Source organism: Desmodus rotundus, chromosome 6, assembly GCF_022682495.2.
Source record: "Desmodus rotundus isolate HL8 chromosome 6, HLdesRot8A.1, whole genome shotgun sequence".
NCBI lineage: Eukaryota > Metazoa > Chordata > Mammalia > Chiroptera > Phyllostomidae > Desmodus > Desmodus rotundus.
In genome coordinates this window covers 10,633,853-10,650,620 of record NC_071392.1, presented here as the reverse complement: position 1 = coordinate 10,650,620, position 16,768 = coordinate 10,633,853, and the positions used below count along the sequence as shown (strand labels likewise).

General features: G+C 46.5%; 1 protein-coding gene across 2 annotated transcripts in view; it reads left to right on the top strand.

Moving 5' to 3' along the window:
* Nucleotides 1-1,461: 1,461 nt before the first annotated feature.
* Nucleotides 1,462-16,768, top strand: part of CHN2 (chimerin 2) — a 253,283-nt gene continuing 237,976 nt past the window's right edge. The window contains exons 1-2 of one of the 2 annotated variants that reach the window (XM_053926776.2): nucleotides 1,462-1,598; nucleotides 5,979-6,135. In XM_053926776.2, coding sequence (XP_053782751.1) covers nucleotides 6,132-6,135 — 4 coding nt within the window. In that variant the 5' untranslated portion in view covers nucleotides 1,462-1,598; nucleotides 5,979-6,131. The remainder of the gene's footprint in view (nucleotides 1,599-5,978; nucleotides 6,136-16,768) is intronic. The other variant, XM_024562874.3, reaches the window with a different exon arrangement.

Here is a 16,768-nt window from a genome sequence, read left to right as displayed (position 1 = left end):
ACTGACTATGTCCTTTTAACCGTATTTTTCAAAATTGAACTTCCCCAATGTGAACACTCTCCACTTTGCTACATAATGAGAGTACTTTCATTCCTTTAATGTTTGCTTTTCCCTTTGATCTAACAATTTCTGTTCAAATTTCACAGTTTTCTGTTGCTTCGGGATTGAAAGAACCCATTACCCTGCTGGGAGCTTGAAATAGACTTAAAAAAAAATCTGCATGGTATTTCCTCCCAGTGAAATTAATTTAGGTTTAAATACAGGGGGAAAGGGACACACCTCATGCTCCAGTCTCTGCCTGGCTCGTACACCTGAGCAGTCAGTTCCTCATTCTGAAAAGCACAGTCAGACCTGTGGATAGCCAGTCTCCTGTCTTTGTGCAGATCCTTTGCAAGACAAAGTCAAAGAACCTCCTTCTCTTTGACACTCCGCTTTGTGTGGGCATGAGGACATATTTGGACCGTCTCTATTTCTATGAAGGCCAACCTCATATACCCCATGGACCCGTCACGCACTGCCCATGGCTGGGGTACTTAAGTGCAGCTGGATTATTTTGCTGTGTGTTTTGAGGGTGTTTTAGAAAACTTACCTTCTTGCAGGACTGGGACCATCAGCTCCAGAGCAACAAAGGACAATTTGAAGGGCAGGGGAAGAAGCGCTCCACAGTCGCTTGGCATCCCAGGCCCCCTTCTGCCTAACAACGTGTCCTTAGTGACCCCGCCTTCGCCCTCCCTTTTCCACCCCAGCCCTCTCACTGCTCTCCTTAGTCTGGCCAGGCGCAGAGAGCCCCAACACCTTCCCCCCACTCCTCACTGCCAGTCGCCTTCAAACCCTTGGAGCGGCGCCGCGCGCTCGCCCCGCTCCCCCCGGCGGCCTCCCCAGCGCTTAGGGAACCTGCTCCCTGGTCCAATGTCCTCCCGCCCGCTGCACGCGGTCTCCCCCTCCAGCCCCCGACGCAGGAGCTGTCAAGCCCGCCGCAGCTGAACGAGCCCCCGAACTCCCGCGTCTCCTCTCCTTCCTTTGTGTGCGCGCGAGCGGAGTTGGGGCGGAGGGAAAAGGGGGAGGTCGCTCTGTCTGTCCGTCTCCCGCTGGCTTTGCCCCGGCTGCTTCAAGTGCCTCTGGGAAGGCAGGAGCCGAGGGGAGGGTGCGGGTAGCTGGCGGGGTGACTCGGGGACGCCCCGGAGCCCTGGTCCCGGCTGTGCGCTGTGAAGTGCTAACCGCAGCTGGGGCTCGGCTGAAGTCACTAGCGGTCCGCTCTGCCCGCCCCTTGGCCTCCCTCCGCTCCCACCTACCTACCGCCCAACACCCGGAGAAAAGCGGTGCAAAGGCGCGGAGAGGGACGGAAACCACAAATAAATAGCGGCGGCGGCAGCGCGTCATCTGGCGGAGCAGGAAGTGCAGGCAGAGTCCGGAGGCTGGTGCTCTCTGCGCGTCCCCAGGACTTTGCCATGGGCTGGGGGCCGCGGAGGCTGGGAGCAGCCGGGCGAGGGCAGCGCAGGCTGCATCCGCACCGGGGCTGAGCGTGCAGCGACGCGCGGGGCGCGCGGAGATGGCAGCGTCCAGCAACTCCAGCCTGTCCGGCTCCTCGGTGTCCTCCGGTGAGTTTCAGCCTGCGGGGCGCGGCTGCCGCGCTGGGTCTCTCGCCCGCGCCCTGGGATGGATAGAACCTACCTGTGGCCGCCCTGCCCGCTCTACCAGAGTGAGAGCAGGCGTCCGGCGTGGCACTTGTTTATTCTGCCAGCACCCTCGGTGCCACAGCACCTCCGTGCCTGACATCTGACAGCGCAGAGGTGGGCGAGCGGTGGCGCCCGTAGTATGCGGACACGGGCGTTCTGGGGAATTGGGGAGCAGCATGGAGAAGCGAAAGGAGCAGGGCAGGCTCTCACTTTTCTGGCGCAGCTGGAACAGGGGCTGGCGGAGCGTGAAAGGTTGGGGTGACGCTGGGCGCCCCGACCCGCTTGCAATTTCGCTCCACTACGCTAGATGCCCAAATTCAAGGCAAAGGGGAGCAAACCCTCGCTCCTCGCAGACTTGATTTTCTTTGTTTGTTTCAGAAATTAGCTCCGTGGAGAGACACGCTTGGGGCATGGGTTTGAGATGGAAGTGATGAAGGGATTGTGTCCTTCTGGTCCTGATTGAAGCCAGTTAGGGAACGGGAGGTCGAGCCCAGCCTCTGACAATTTGCCTGGTTATACAAGTGTGTGTGTGTGTGTGTGTGTGTGTGTGTGTGTGAGAGAGAGAGAGAGAGAGAGAGAGAGAGAGAGAGAGAGGGAGATTGAGATTGATTTTCCCTGTGTGGCCTCTTGGAATACGCTCTGTAATTTCACTTTCCAGGCATACATTCCCCCCCCCCCCCGCCCCCAAGTGCAACTGAGCAAAGGAAGGGCTTCTTTCAGCTTTTCTATGGTTGATCAGCGGGTCTAATTGAAGAGAAAAAAAATTCTAATGAACCTGAAGGAGCAGAAATCAATAGAAGCACCCCCACTGGTTTCTGAGTATGACAGGCTTCTAGTCACAATGATGCATTAGGTAGAATTCTTCTACCTCTTTGGTCACTGTAAACTTTAATGACAAACCGTCAAGGGATATCTGATAAGACATTTAGTGTCCTATACCGTATTCAGGGCTCTTGAAGTCCCAATGGAAATACTCAGGATATTAATATTGTATCAATTCCTATTGTGTATTATTTTTTATTACCCAAAATTAAACTCAAAGAAAGAAACATCTTGTTGGAGACATCGAACAGCCAGCCAGGCATCCAGGAACCATGTCTGTAGATGTGTGACTAATTAAATCATAAATGCAAGGTGAATTCGACTACGGTTCCATTGTGATGTGCCACAAGAGGATCACTTGAAAGCCATCTGTTACCTTTTTTGGCAGGTTGAGTTCCAGGGAAACGGCACTTCCTTGCTTGATCACTGCCAACTAACCAAGAGCACAGTGCTGTTAGGCGTACAGATAGTTCAGGTTTCTCGTAGTGGCAGCCAATGGGACAGAACCGTCATATCTTATTAAGAACAGCAACAAGTTGACCGCCTGTGGTTTTAATTCTGAGAACTCAGCAAATGCTACAGCTTATTTTTAGCATCCTCAACCCACTGCTGCTGCCTTTCGGTTCATTTTGGTTGACTAACATTGAATTTGAAATACAGTGCTGTTGGCTCTCGATTAGCATATGGTTTATCCCTCCTCTCAAAACTTCCCACTTGGAAAATCAACTCAAGAGGGAGAGGTGGCGAAAGGAGAGAAGAATGGAGAAAGGGCCAGAAAGCAGTTGTTTTGCCTGACTCACTGATGGCATGAATTACAGGTGATGTAGCATCTGAATTTTCAGGCCTTGGTGTAGCATAAGAAATCTCATTGAAAAACCTAACTCAGCCTTAGGAAGAACACGTGGGTTTGAAGCAGCAGTACTTACAGGCTTTAAATGATGGTAATTGCTTTGCAGACAGGCTAGAGATGCTTGCGATGGTTCTCTTTCTTGCTCAGCTACCACTGTTTTAAATCCTAATGGAAACTGAAGAGATATGTGAAAGCTGAAATTCAGAGAGTGGGCACGCATATATTATTTGATGTGAATCAACCTGGGCACAAGCTTACATTGTCTATTTCACCAATTAATCAGGCACTTTGTCTTGAAAAATAATGAGAACTGTAGTTCTCTTTTTAAACACACTTCTCAAGGTGTGAATCATGAATAATTCAGATGACACGAGCAATTCACACCTGCGAGAGGTGTTGGGCAGGAAAGAATAGAGCCTGTTTGTGGTGGCAGCTGGGTTCTCCCAGGCAAAGGTCAGAATCTGAGCGATGAGGGCACTCCATCAACCAGTCACCATTTTGGAGGGCCTACTATGTACCAGGCAGTAAGTCATAAACCTCAGCTTCAAGAAGGGTAAGCATGAAAAATAATTTGGGGATCCTCCTACCTCTGAAGTTCTGTGATTATTGTCCTTGAGTTCTGGTTCCACCAGTTGGGTAACTCGGGGTGAATTATTTAACTTCTTTGAACCTCGATTTTCCACAAATGAGGCAAATGCTAATAATAGGACCTGCTTCTTAGGAGTATTATTGGGATTAAATGAGATGATGTGTGTAGAGCATTTAACACAGGGTGTACTTGATGTGAATAAACTTTGCTCCTTGGAGGAATGAAAAAAAAAAAACTGGCTCAGACGTTAGGTGCAGAAATAAGTCCAACACACGTAAAATCTGCCTCTTATAGTGCATGTTATATTTGATCTTGAGTTTTGGGCTCCATTAAACAAGCATTTATTCAGTGTCTGTTAGGTTTCAGGCATAGCCCCAAGTGTTGGGAATGGAAAGGTGAATCAAGATCCTTTCCCTCACCCTCCAGCAGCAGGGGTGGACAGGCCGATATCAATCTGTGTTCCAGCCGGATGAGGTGAAGTATGTGGAGGAGAGAGCAGGGAAGAGAGGGTGACCTCAGTTTAGAGGGGTCAGTGGAGGTGACCTATGATTCAGCCTTGAAGCATGAGTAGGATTTTTCCAGAAAGCAGAAAAGGGGGGAGGCATTTCAGGAAGAGGAAAAAGCTTAGGCAAGGGCCTGGAGATGAAGTTCATGACCTAGTTTTCAACTTCCTTTCTTAGGGCTATTGATCTTTCTCCCCCCAGCGATTCCTGTTCTCTGCACGGTTAAGCTTGCAGGGCCACGAGCAGCACGGCGCACAGAGCTGCCGGCCACTCCCTGCTGCTGCTGATGTAGGAGGCTTCCTTTCCGTTCCAGTACCAGTGGGTTTACTAACACAGCTTTGGACACCTTAGGACGCATTTGGACAATTGAGCGCTGAAAAATGGTTGGTTCCGTAGTGACCAGCCTAGGGGGAGGTGAACTCGAACAGCACGGTTAAAGCTCTCTCAGAGAGGTAGCTGTGGAAGATTTAGGTTGGGCTGTGTTCGCCCAAAGAGTAAAGATCTAATCATTTCTTTGGTATTGAGCCCCGAATCTGGCTTCCCTGAGAACAGGTTCACACTTGCCACTGTGGAACCGCACAACACACGTGTGTCATTTTGTCTGTGTCACCAAGCGAGACACAACGAATGAAATAATCAGGTTAAAATTAATTTTGAGATACATTTTTAGAGAACTCTTTAGAAATTTTCTTCTGGAATATTCAATTACATGTACAAGAAATCGCTTTGCCTTTGTTTTAATGATAACTGCTGGTAATTAAATTTCACAATCACCTAGATTGGCAGGAAGGTTTGATTACCTTTATTTTTAGTCCCTATTTTTAAGCCTTTAATCTAGCCTGTGATTATATTCTGAAGTAAACTGTGGTTGATTTGCAAAAATAGTTTTCTTAATCATCATGGCGTATAGTTGCTTTTATAATTGAAATAAAAACTTCTTGCATAGAGTAATGTGATGGCCAAATGGATAATTGCACAAAGAAAACAACTCAAGTAAAGTAATAAGTAAAGAAGCTATGAGATGTTTTCCCATAACTGAACTATACAAAAATATATATATATGTATATATTAAAGGGACCTCCGGATAAGAAGTTGTTAAGATTTTGAGAACATAAACACACTGTATTATAGCATTGAAATCAAGGTAGACTTTTTCAATTAAAATGCAAATGAAGAAGGGTAAAAACCAGTATTAGGTGCAGTTATCAAAACTTACGTGGGAAAAGAACATTCCTGAATGGACTGAAGGAGTTCCTTCACCAGATTCTATGCAACAGTAACGTGGGCTAAGAAAATACAGTTGTCCCTTGGTACCGACTGGGGATTCCAGGACCCCTGTGGGTACCAATTCAAGGATGCTCAGTCCCTCATATAAAATGGTGTAGGTCAGCGCATACAGGCAGTCCTCCACATCCATGGATACAGAGGCCTGGCTGGACTGCATGGGTGTTGATCCTAGAGATGAAACATAGGAATTTTCATTCTGTATTATTGGAGGGCCACAACCGGTGACATACACAAATCTTTATATTTCTAGGTGCAGAAGGTAAACCCGAAGTATAAAAATGCTACCAGTACTTACATATGTGTAATCAGAAGCTCCATGTATCCAACACTACAAAACAGAGGGTGTCTTTGTTGAAACAGGAGTCTGCTTCTGGACATTTGGATTCTTCAGAACTATTCAGTTATGTGTAAGAGTGATTTCTTTACCTGTGTTTTAGTGATACCTACTGGTAACTTAATATCATAATCACCTCGAGTGGCCAGAATGTTTGATTACCAAGAAAAAAACATGATTTCAATAAAAAACTCAAATAAGAAAAATCACAGAGCTAAAGTGAACCGCTGAGAGAAATCGTTCACTCAGATGCACAGTATTGCTCCTTACAGTCTTCCTGGTGACCTTTCCACACCTCGTGTTAACTTATTAGAGTTTCGCTGTCCATTTGAGGTAACGCAGATGAACCCGAGGACATAGAATCAGAGGAGAGGAGGTCTTTCTTCAACACGACAGCATGTCTGTTGTGTTTGCTGAGGGCCCACTGACCTGTGTACTTTTGCAAAAGTGCCAGATTCCCCCCACTGCCACCAACCCTATGGAGTGTTTTGAATGGCCCTGTCACTTGGTAAGCTTTTAGAGGGCATGGAAAGCAGGTATCTTCTGAGGCCAGTCCGTGCAGGGTTGAACTGGATGCTGCGTCCTCTGAGCTGCCACCTGGGGCCTGGCCCCAGTGTCAGTCCTGCTGGGGGCCACCTGCTCTTCCGTGGGGTCTCCTGTTTTGGGACAATGGTAAAAATAACCAGATGCTGTGTTTGGAAAACCTGCACATGAGCTATGTCACACTGGTGTGTTCTGCAAAAGAGTTTTCTGCCAGAAAATTGAGATTTCTGCCAATTAGTTAGATATAAAGAGCGAGCCGTGGACCTAGTGATGAACTTATGATTAATAGCATCTGTCTACCACCCACCAATAATTTCTCTTTGATGAAGATATTTGCATTCTATGGCTCCTGAAATATGTCACTTAATTTCTAAAATGAATGGCTTGCCTTCCTTCCTTCCTTCCTTCCTTCCTTCCTTCGTTCCTACCATCCTTCCTTCTTTCCTTTTTCCTTCTTTCCTTTTTTTCCTTTTGCCTCCCTCCTTCCTTTTCTCTTTTCCTTTTCTCACCTGCTATTATGTTGGTCAAATGTCTATTAGAGATTTCTTTTTCATAAATCCTGCATTTGGTCTACTTTACTGTTAATAATTTCCAACTCTCGAAAGCACCTTCTGGCTTCTCCTTCCTTTTTCTCAGTGGGAGAGGAAGCCGGTAGTCTGTTTCTCACCTGGCTTCCAGTCAGAGGGTTAAGGTGGATACCTGAACCTCAGGTGTGGCTGGTTGGTGTGATAAAACACACTCATGTATCTCAAAGTTACTAACAAAAGCAGAGGTTTATTTAAAGTCTCCATGGCGAGAGGAAAACGCGGTCGGGAATGTGCTGGCCCCACACGCGGAGCCCCTGTGGCTGTCTGCTGGGGTCTGAGGCTGCAGACCTGGCATGGGTGCGCTGCCAAGTGTTGATCAAACTTTTTCAACTGCGCACCCAGGGAGAGCCATCCGCCAGCTGCTTGCGCAAAGAGCCTGCTTTCCCCTCATTTATTATTAATCGGACATCTTTGTGGGGGCCACTCTTTGACGATAGCCTTTACCGTATGGTCTCATTATAGCACTGCCTTGCTTCAACAATATGGCCTATCAAAGTCACCCACCTGCAGCCCATTCCCTATAGAACCTCGGCAGTGTACAGCGTTCTTTTAAATCATCCAACGTCTACGTTCCCATAGACACTCTCTAATAAAGGTGTGCAGTGAATAATAGCCTTATTTAAAATACTGTGATCACTTCACGGGCCTGAGGTTCCGTTGGTTAGAGGTCTGCAATTGAGATATCCCCTACACACTGTGCAGGCTGCCAGTCACCCCTTGCCTTGGCGGGCCTGCAGGGGAGAGCACTTCTCCGAGAGGAGAAGCTGGATGCCAGGAGCAGCCTGGCAGAATCAGCTAGATCTGTGGAAACAGTTTGCTTCCTCGAGCTGGTGAGCCATCCCATGTTCTGAAATGTGTTTTCATCAGAGGTCGCAGTAAGAGTCAGGAGAAGATCTGGACACTTAAGCCTTTAGCCAGAGCATTGAACATCAAAGGCCTTCACCAAGGCCTTTGAACCCTCAGAGCCCTCACACCCTTAACTGGGGCCCTTGAGCTCTTAACCAAGGCTCCCACACCCTTAACACAGGCACTTACACCAGACACTTCGCCAAGCCCTGCAACTAGCTAGCTGTGTGGTCTTGGATGAAACTAGCCTCTCTGAGCCTCAAACACCTCTCTGCAAACTGCGGCTGTGACAGCCTGTTTCCTGGGGTGGATGCGAGTGCTAACAGAGGTGACTGAAGCACGGCTTCCCACAGACTTGGCCTGCATGTCTCCTCACAGATGCCACTCCTCTCCCTTCCCTTCCTCCTTCCCTTAGCATCTCTGAGCCCCAGCGCATGTGGCTATAAACCAGAAACAGCCATATCTGACGAATTTATTCCACAGGGTTGCCATTCTCGAAGCACTGTTTGGGAAAATGCTTACAAGCTGTGAAAGCAACTAGCAGTGCTGAATGGCTGCTTCGTGTCATTCTGTTTACATCGTCGCATGGGATTCTCACAATATTTCTCTGAGGTTGACATTATATCCTGTTTGGCAAACAAAGAAATAGGTTCAGAAAGGGCTTGGATTTAAGGTGCTAAGATTAAAATATCTTCTTAATTTCAAAGACCATTCTTTTCCTTCCTAAGGGGTTAGTTTGTTTCTTTCTCTGTTGTGAAAGTTTTTGACATCAAAGTTGAAGGCTGAGCTAGATGTTCCTGGTTAACAGAGAAAACACAGTGATGCAGTTGGTGCTCAGGGCCAGAAGTTATTCAGATGCTCGCTCAGCCCGACCAAGGCTTATTCTCTCCAGTGTTGTGACCTGGCAGGTGTTACCAAGTTATTGCTCTGCCGAGAGAACACCTAGGGCATCAGACTTGTGGGAAACTCTACTTAATAGTATTGCCAGGTGAAGGGTGCATAGGTGTTCATTGCACCACTCTTTTTAAGATTTTATTTACTTTTAGAGAGAGGGGAAGGGAGGAAGAAAGAGAGGGAAAGATACATTGATGTGAGAAAGAAACATTGATCGCTTCTTCTCACTCACACTCTGACTGGGGACCAAATCTGCAACCTAAGCATGTGCCCTGACCAGGAATCTAACTGGCGGCCTTTCAGTTTGCAGGGTGATGCCCAACCAACTGAGCCACACCAGTCAGGGCTGCACTATTCTTGCAATGAAAATTTTACTGAAAATTGCTTAAATGAAAGAAAAAACACAAGGGGGGAAAAGAATGGCAGTACTTTGCATTCAGTTGACTGTCTTCACAGGAGTTTGAACAGGACTCCATTGTGGGTGAGCACATGGAGTCTCGCCATCACCAGATGAAACTCCCAGACTCTGAGTGTTCAGGCAGCAGAGTATATGTTTTTTAGCTTCCATCCTAAGTGGAAAAGTAAAGGAACCGAAGTTACGGAAGGAGTTCAGATAGACCTCACACAATTCCTACCTAAGAATTATTTTTCTCCGAGCTGGATTGACTCTACATTTCCTTGTCAGGTTAGCATGAGGTGGGACCTTGGAGGTTGCTTGGTGGATTCCAACCTTGTACAAGTAAGAAACTCAGGGCCCAGGGAACCCCAGGCGCTGGCCAGAGCCATTCAGCTAGTCGGTGGCGGGGCTGCAGCTGGACCTGTTTTCTAGGACCCACGCTCTCAGAACATTAATTCTCCATTTCTCTTCCTGGCTCATGCAACAGAGGAGCATCATCCTTCGAGAATTTCTTGCAGACATTTTTCCTGTCTGACTTCATAGAGGCTATTCTGCTTAATTATTTAATGTCTTTAAAAAATAAGTCATAAAGTGCTTTGTATTTTAAATGGGCCTTACATCTCAAGGCTGCTGGGCCGATGGAGGCACGAAGACTCCTGTGACCTAGGGCCTGCTGTCCCCCTGTATTCAGCTGTGCTGTTCAGTATGGTAGCCACTAGCCACATGTAGCCATTTCAATTTAAATTTAACCAGTTCAGTTCCCCAACGGCCATAGACACATTTCAAGTACTCAATTGTACATGTGGCCAGTGGCTGCTGTATCAGACCATCAGAAATAGAACATTCCCATCATTTTGCAGAAGATTCTGTTGGGCAGCTCTGGTGTACAGGGTTAGTAGCTCTAAGACTGGGACCTACTGGTGTAAAATTAATACACTAAGGATGGGAAATTTGATAGAATGTTCTCCCAATTCCTGTGTTTGCTCCTCGTGCTGCTTAGGTTATATTTTACTGATTTTGCAAATCTGCTTTTCTTTTACAAAAGTAATTTTTCATAACTTTGAGGGAAACTGTGGAATGACAGTTGGAGGATGCAGTTGGGGAGAGTAATTAAAATGTTTATAAACTTTCCTAATTCTGAAATTTGATTCAAGCTTTAAAAAAAGGTCTATAGTTTCCCTACTGGTGGCCCCATTTCTTTATGAAATAACCCCCAGTGAGCTGTAATTTCACCCTTAAAGAGGAAAAAATGCCCATGTCCAGAAGAAGTTTGGATCTTATCATTGCATCTCTTCCAAAACAACATCAAGAAAACGGGAGAACTGTGAATATGTGGACTGAGGTTGCTAGAGGCATATCCACGCCATACTATTGGAAAGAGATTTTCTCCCAACTTGGCTATCAGCAAATCATTGGCCTCGACGTTGTTTGCTCCTGCCAAAGGCCCACATATGGGGCAAAGCAAATGCACACTGCTTTTAGAAAATAAAGTTAGCATTTGGAATTTCAGCACTTTTAATTGGGGGAAAATGCATGCAAATGAGATGCAAGAACATGACAGTTCCCAAGAAAAGGAAGCTGCCTCCTCCTTGAACTTCTGTTATCATCGCAAGTGCAACAAAAAAGTTGGAAAGGTAGGAGGGATTGCCGATGTGTCTAGCAGCTGTTGAGAAAGAGGTGGATGCCGAGGCTGTTGGGCTCAGAAACCAGGACCGTCAGAGGACTGTGGCACGCATGGCGTGTTCACTATTGCCATAACTCAGATCATACATTTAGGGCAGTTTGAATCACAGGATCACTTGGCTGATACCCTTATGCAATGCTGTCTCATCGATGGCCCAGCCCCGGATTTCACGGCACCCCGTCATTGCCCTTTGTACCCTCAGTCCTGGCCGACCGCTATCTTCTTCACGGCAGCAGGACCTAGCACTTCCTTATGATTTCGGTCAACGCCACACTAACATCCTGAACTGTTTTTCTTACGTAATTTTGCTGCCAAAGAATAAACCTGACGGATCAATGTTAGGATGTCAAGTAAACAGGAAGCAAGGCCTGTGGTTTTGTGCGTAAATCTTCTGTGGCGTCTACCAGGGTGTGGGGTCTGCCCCACTGAACCGCAAGGGGCTGCTTCTCCAGCCTTAGGCCCGCACTGCCCAGTACGGTAGCCAGATGGGCCCTGAAGCCCCGGAAGTGTGGCGAGTCCGAGCGGAGATGTGCTTCAGGGTGAACCACACCCCCGAGTCGAAGACTTAGTACAAAACAAAAAGGCAATTCCAAATATTACAGTGACTGTATGTTGAAATGATAACACTTGTTGGATAGTAGGGCAAAGAAAATTAGTTAAAACTTTATTTCACCTCTTTAAAATGTTTAATGTAACTATTAGAAATATTTAAAATTACCTATGTGACTCATATTATATTTGCATTCGAGAGCACAGGTCTGGATGACTATAGTGAGAATGTTCTAGCCTTTATCACAGACTCCATCCTACAGAACCTGCTGATTCACCGACCAGTGGCTCCCACGGTTGCAGCCCTGTCCACTTTCCTAGACGGGCGGAACCTTACCCTCCCTCTGCCGAGGCCCAGTTCAGCCTCACTTCTCAGGTCCCTGTTTGTTTTAGGCCCAGACATTAGAGCTGTCTGTCATTTTCCTGGGTCTGTATAAGGAAGTCAAAATGAAATCCTATAGAGAGGGACCAGTTGGGGCTTTTATCAGATTCTTACTTATATAGGCTTGGTGCTTTGCTTTTGTTTTTTGCTTCAGCATAATTCTAGACTTTCCATATTTACTTGTTAGATTTAGGTACACCCTTCCCTCCAAAGAAAGCCTGAAGTCCTGCAATGCTACGAAGTTGGAGAGAGACGCTGAGAGAATAAGGAGCTCATTTTTCTCCTGATCTGTGCAAAGAATTTCTGTGTGATAGTCTTGGCACCAAGGCTTCTTGATGTGAATATGTGTATGTGTAGACACTTACACGCATGTGTTTGTGTGCAGGCATGCATGTGTCTGTTTTCGTGTGTTTCTCTATATATGTATACACAGAAAGCAGAAGTGGATTAGGTTTCAAACAGAAGTTATTTCTAACCAAATATATTACATATAAATTAATACCAAGGGAAATGAAAAGTCAAGCCCAGCATTCCTTTTAGTAATATAAGAATTCATTTGGGATTGTGCTAATGATATGTAGTTATTAATACACATAATTTGGCTGCCTAATATTGATTTAAGTTGCTCATTGAAATTCACTTTATTATAGGAAAAATTAGCCATTCTGTTTTACAGTGTTCGTCCCTGTAGACCGTGAGACGGTTAAACCATGGTTATTGGGTAAATAATACAATTTCTCTGACTTTCATATGCAAAGAGAACATTACTATGTCTCCTTCAGGAAGTGCCCTGTAAATTGTTAGCCTCTGGTTGAGACCTGCTGAGTTGAAGCCAGGTGTCCCCTCTGTTATCTCCCCAGCTGGTGACCAACGTCCAGGATTGAAGGTGCTCTTGGCCACCAGGGCACATTTTTCTTCTGTGTGACGTTAATATGCCTGAGGGTTGAACCTTGTCCTCGTGAGAGCCCTTTTTCCCTTAAAAATATGAATTCTGCCTTGGAGGAAAAGGCAGTTCCTGGGGACTTTGCAAACTCTCTTGGTAGAGAATCGGATTCAGATCCGGAACGGAACCACAGAAAATCCCAGGCAGGTACAAACAGAAGACAGGATTTTGAATTAGACAATGTAGTTTGGCATAAGAACATGGTAGTTGCCACAGCACCTATTTGGTTCTATATTCCAACCTCAGTAATAGCACTAAAGGGTATTTTATAAAAATGCACAGCAGCCTGTCAGGAAGAGGCGCCCAGCACACGTCTTATCTTTCGTAAATCGTCAAGTGTAAATCTGTCATTCAGGAATCCATGGGAACATGTTTCCAAGTCCGTACGTTGTTTGAGCTGGTGCCCCCTCTTTGGGTGTTAAGTTCCATTCATTTTCTGTCCCCAGAGTGGCCTGCTGTTTCTTTCTATCGCGTTACATTTAATTCTCTGAAACTTACTTCCAACATTGGTGTGGGGGGTTTGTACATGTGGGTTCATCTGACCCCTGGGCTTCCAGGTCAGGCTTGTGGGACCTGTGCTGGGGAGTTGGGGACCTGCTGGCTGTGCTCGCTTGAGCCTCTCTGCATTTCCATTTTCCCATCTGAAAAACGGCATAATAGTACTTGTTGAGAGAATCAAATGGGGTAGTGTCTGTGAAAGAAACTTGCAAATTGAAAACCTGTGAACAAAATATAAAAATGTCTGGTCTCGTGAAGTTCCCCTCCTAATGGAGATGCTCCGCAGGTTCCTTTCTGGGTGATCCATGACCACTCAGACTTCACCATCTTCTAGGACCACTGCAAAAATCTCCCCTAAGTACAGCCCTTTGCTGTTGTTGCCCAGCCTTTCAGAACCTGGAAGTGTAACCCCACCAGTTTGGAATTTCCCTGCTGAGAGCCAGACTCCACCACGCATCCCACATTCCCATCAACATGTAAAATTAGCCAGACAAATCCCTCACCCAAAGGGACACCACTGCTTGTACTTCCCAAGCCAGAGGGGTGGCTCTTCTTAAATTATACTTAATGATGTAACATTCAATATATGTAAATGAGTATCTGTGACACATACATGTTATGAAGTGCAGTAACATCACTCATAAAAAAAAAAGCAAATAAAAAGCTGCCACCTAGCCTAGGATCATTATCTACCCTTGCATCTTCCCAGATACTTTGCTCCCTTGCCTTTCGCATCTTCCCAAAATAACTGCTACTTTAAAATATCTGCTTGTTACTCCCTTGGTTTCTCTTCTCTCTTCACATAATTTTATCGCTACAATACATGTCTCATGAGAACAGACGTTTTTGTATGTTTTGTGTTCTGCCGAACCCTAGTGCCTAGAGTAGTGTCTGGCATGCAGTAGGCACTCAATAACTGAGTGTTGAGTGGGTGAGTGTGTTTCTGTCTCAAGCACTCCATTGTGGGAATGAGGCTACAGCCCCTCCTTTAGTCTGGTATGTAAATCAGTTCCGTAAGGACCCCATCGCTGATTCACATTAGTCACGTGTCTTTAATGATTTTTAGAAAATCAGTTTTTTAAAATTATGATACGGATTATTTGTACTTTGTTGCAGTTGGAGACTCCTAATAAAGTCACATGGGCTTTTGGGGACCAGGACTTCTTTTTAAACTTGATTTGTAGTTCATGAGCACTTTTCAAGAGTAAATAATGAACACTTAAGGAAGAAAGAAGTAAAACTAGAGCCCAACAGAGAGAGCTTCAGAGAAAGTTTTGAAAAGCGAGACAGTACACGTAGCACCATGGGGCTGCGCCTTGCAAACATTAAGCTAAGAGCGAGAAGACAGTCACAGAAGACCACATGGCGTGCGATTCCACTCACGTGAGATGGCCAGAAGAGGCCGGTCACAGAGACGGGAAGTAGATGGGCTGCTTCCTAGGGCTGGGAGGCTGGGAGGGAAACCCGGGTGATGGCTAATGGCTGTGGGTTCCTTTTGGTGATGAATTGTTCTAAGATTGGTTGTGGCGATGGTTGCACATGTCTATGAATAGACCAAAAGGCACTGAATTGTGCACTTTTAAACAGGTGACTTGTTGGGTATGTGAATTCTATCTCAATAAAGCTGTTATTTAAGAGGCAAAAAAAGAAAAATATTGATATAGTAGGAATGAGACGGTGAAAAGGCCGTACAGGGAGCAGACAGGAAAAGCACCCGCAGATCAAGTCCTTCCTGGACCGGACGTAATCAGACAAGCCACACTCACTCCACAGTCCTTGGTATCTCGATCAATACATGGGGGTACCCCTCCTTTCCCCATTTCTGCTTCCACATTTGTCTTCTGCTGCTGCCAGCCCCTGACGTCCTGAGGAGGTTCCATGGAGACGTGTTTCTATGGCTGGCTTGTAGGGTCAGCTCAGCCTTCCCCAGCTTCCCCCAATGGCTGCCAAATCCTGGTGCTGGACAAAGCAATGAATGCATTTCTCATGACTAGTTAATTAGATTTTTATGCAGCTTTTCAAGCCCTGGGAACAAGTCTTATGCACTCACCGTGGAATGTAAGTCATCCGGGCACCAAGTTTCCGTCTGCGTATCTGGTGTTGCTGCGTGTTATTGGCACAGCGGTTCTTCTTTGCTGCCTTGGTATGGCCCACCCGATGGATGCATGTGCAGACCTTGCCAGGGGTGTCATCTGCTGCCACTTTTGGTGTTTCTAATCAAAGAGCTGACACCCTTTGAGCGTGTCAGATGACAGTATGGCACTGTGAATGCTTTGTTAGAAAGACTGAAGTATCACGCAGGTACAGCTGTCTTGAATGTTCTCGTGGTGTTTACTTTGATCCTGAACTAGTAAAGAAAAATGCACTCGATCAGACCTTAAATATGAATATTATAAATGAAACTTTCTAAAACCACATAAAGTTCACTATAATGAATCCCATCCATAGACATTTTTAAAAGACCTACGGGTTTTGAGCGCCGGGTTGGTGTGGAATGCCCCTTCCCCCCAGGTTTGGAGTCTTCTAGAGCAAGACACACTTTCTGTAGATTGGAGGCTGATCTGGCCCTGGTGGGGAGCTTGTGGAGATCAAGACTGGTGTCTTCGGGGAGCACAGTCCCCTGGGTGGCTGCTTTTATGGGCAGATGTCAATCTTCAACGTCCTGTATGCATTTATAGGGTGGCTGGCTCCCCCTCGCACTGTTCAGAAGGCCCGTCTGCCTTCTGTCAGTGACAATGAAGATAAGTACCCCCCAAAATACAGGTCATTACCCATTTGTGGGAGTAGGAAGGCAAGGCAAGTACAGAACTGTCTTCCTTAGTTCTTCCTTAGGCTCCCATTTGCAGTATTTTCCTGGCACCCAGAGGAGGAAGTGGATATGGGTGACATTGGATGTGTTGTGTCCTCCGTCAGGGGAAATCTGGCTGTCCCAGGTTTCCTAGGACAACAGCACACATGGGCAAGGCATTGGGCCTTGTGCTGGCCTCTGCATCTGCCCCAACACCACACTCCCGGTGTGGATTCTGTCCCTGGGTTCTCCCACTTCCTAATGTCACAGGCTGAGCTTTCCCTAACAAAAGATGCACTGTCCCTGAGGCCTGATGTTCACGTGGCTGTTCTCATGCTGACACCAACATGCAAAACACATTGACATCTCCTCACTTCCTGACCAGAGCATTCCAGGGTGTAATTATCATATGCGGTAGGATTCTTCTACCGCAAATACGGAAAACCCTAAGAAGTGGGAGATCGGAACGCCATACACAGAGACATCTGATGCTGTCTGCTTCCCTGCAGTTCTCCGGGCTCTGCCCTCTCGGTGGAAGGGCCTTGTTCCCACACAAGAAAAGTGGAGAGTGAGAAAACTGTTCTCAGAAGTGCCC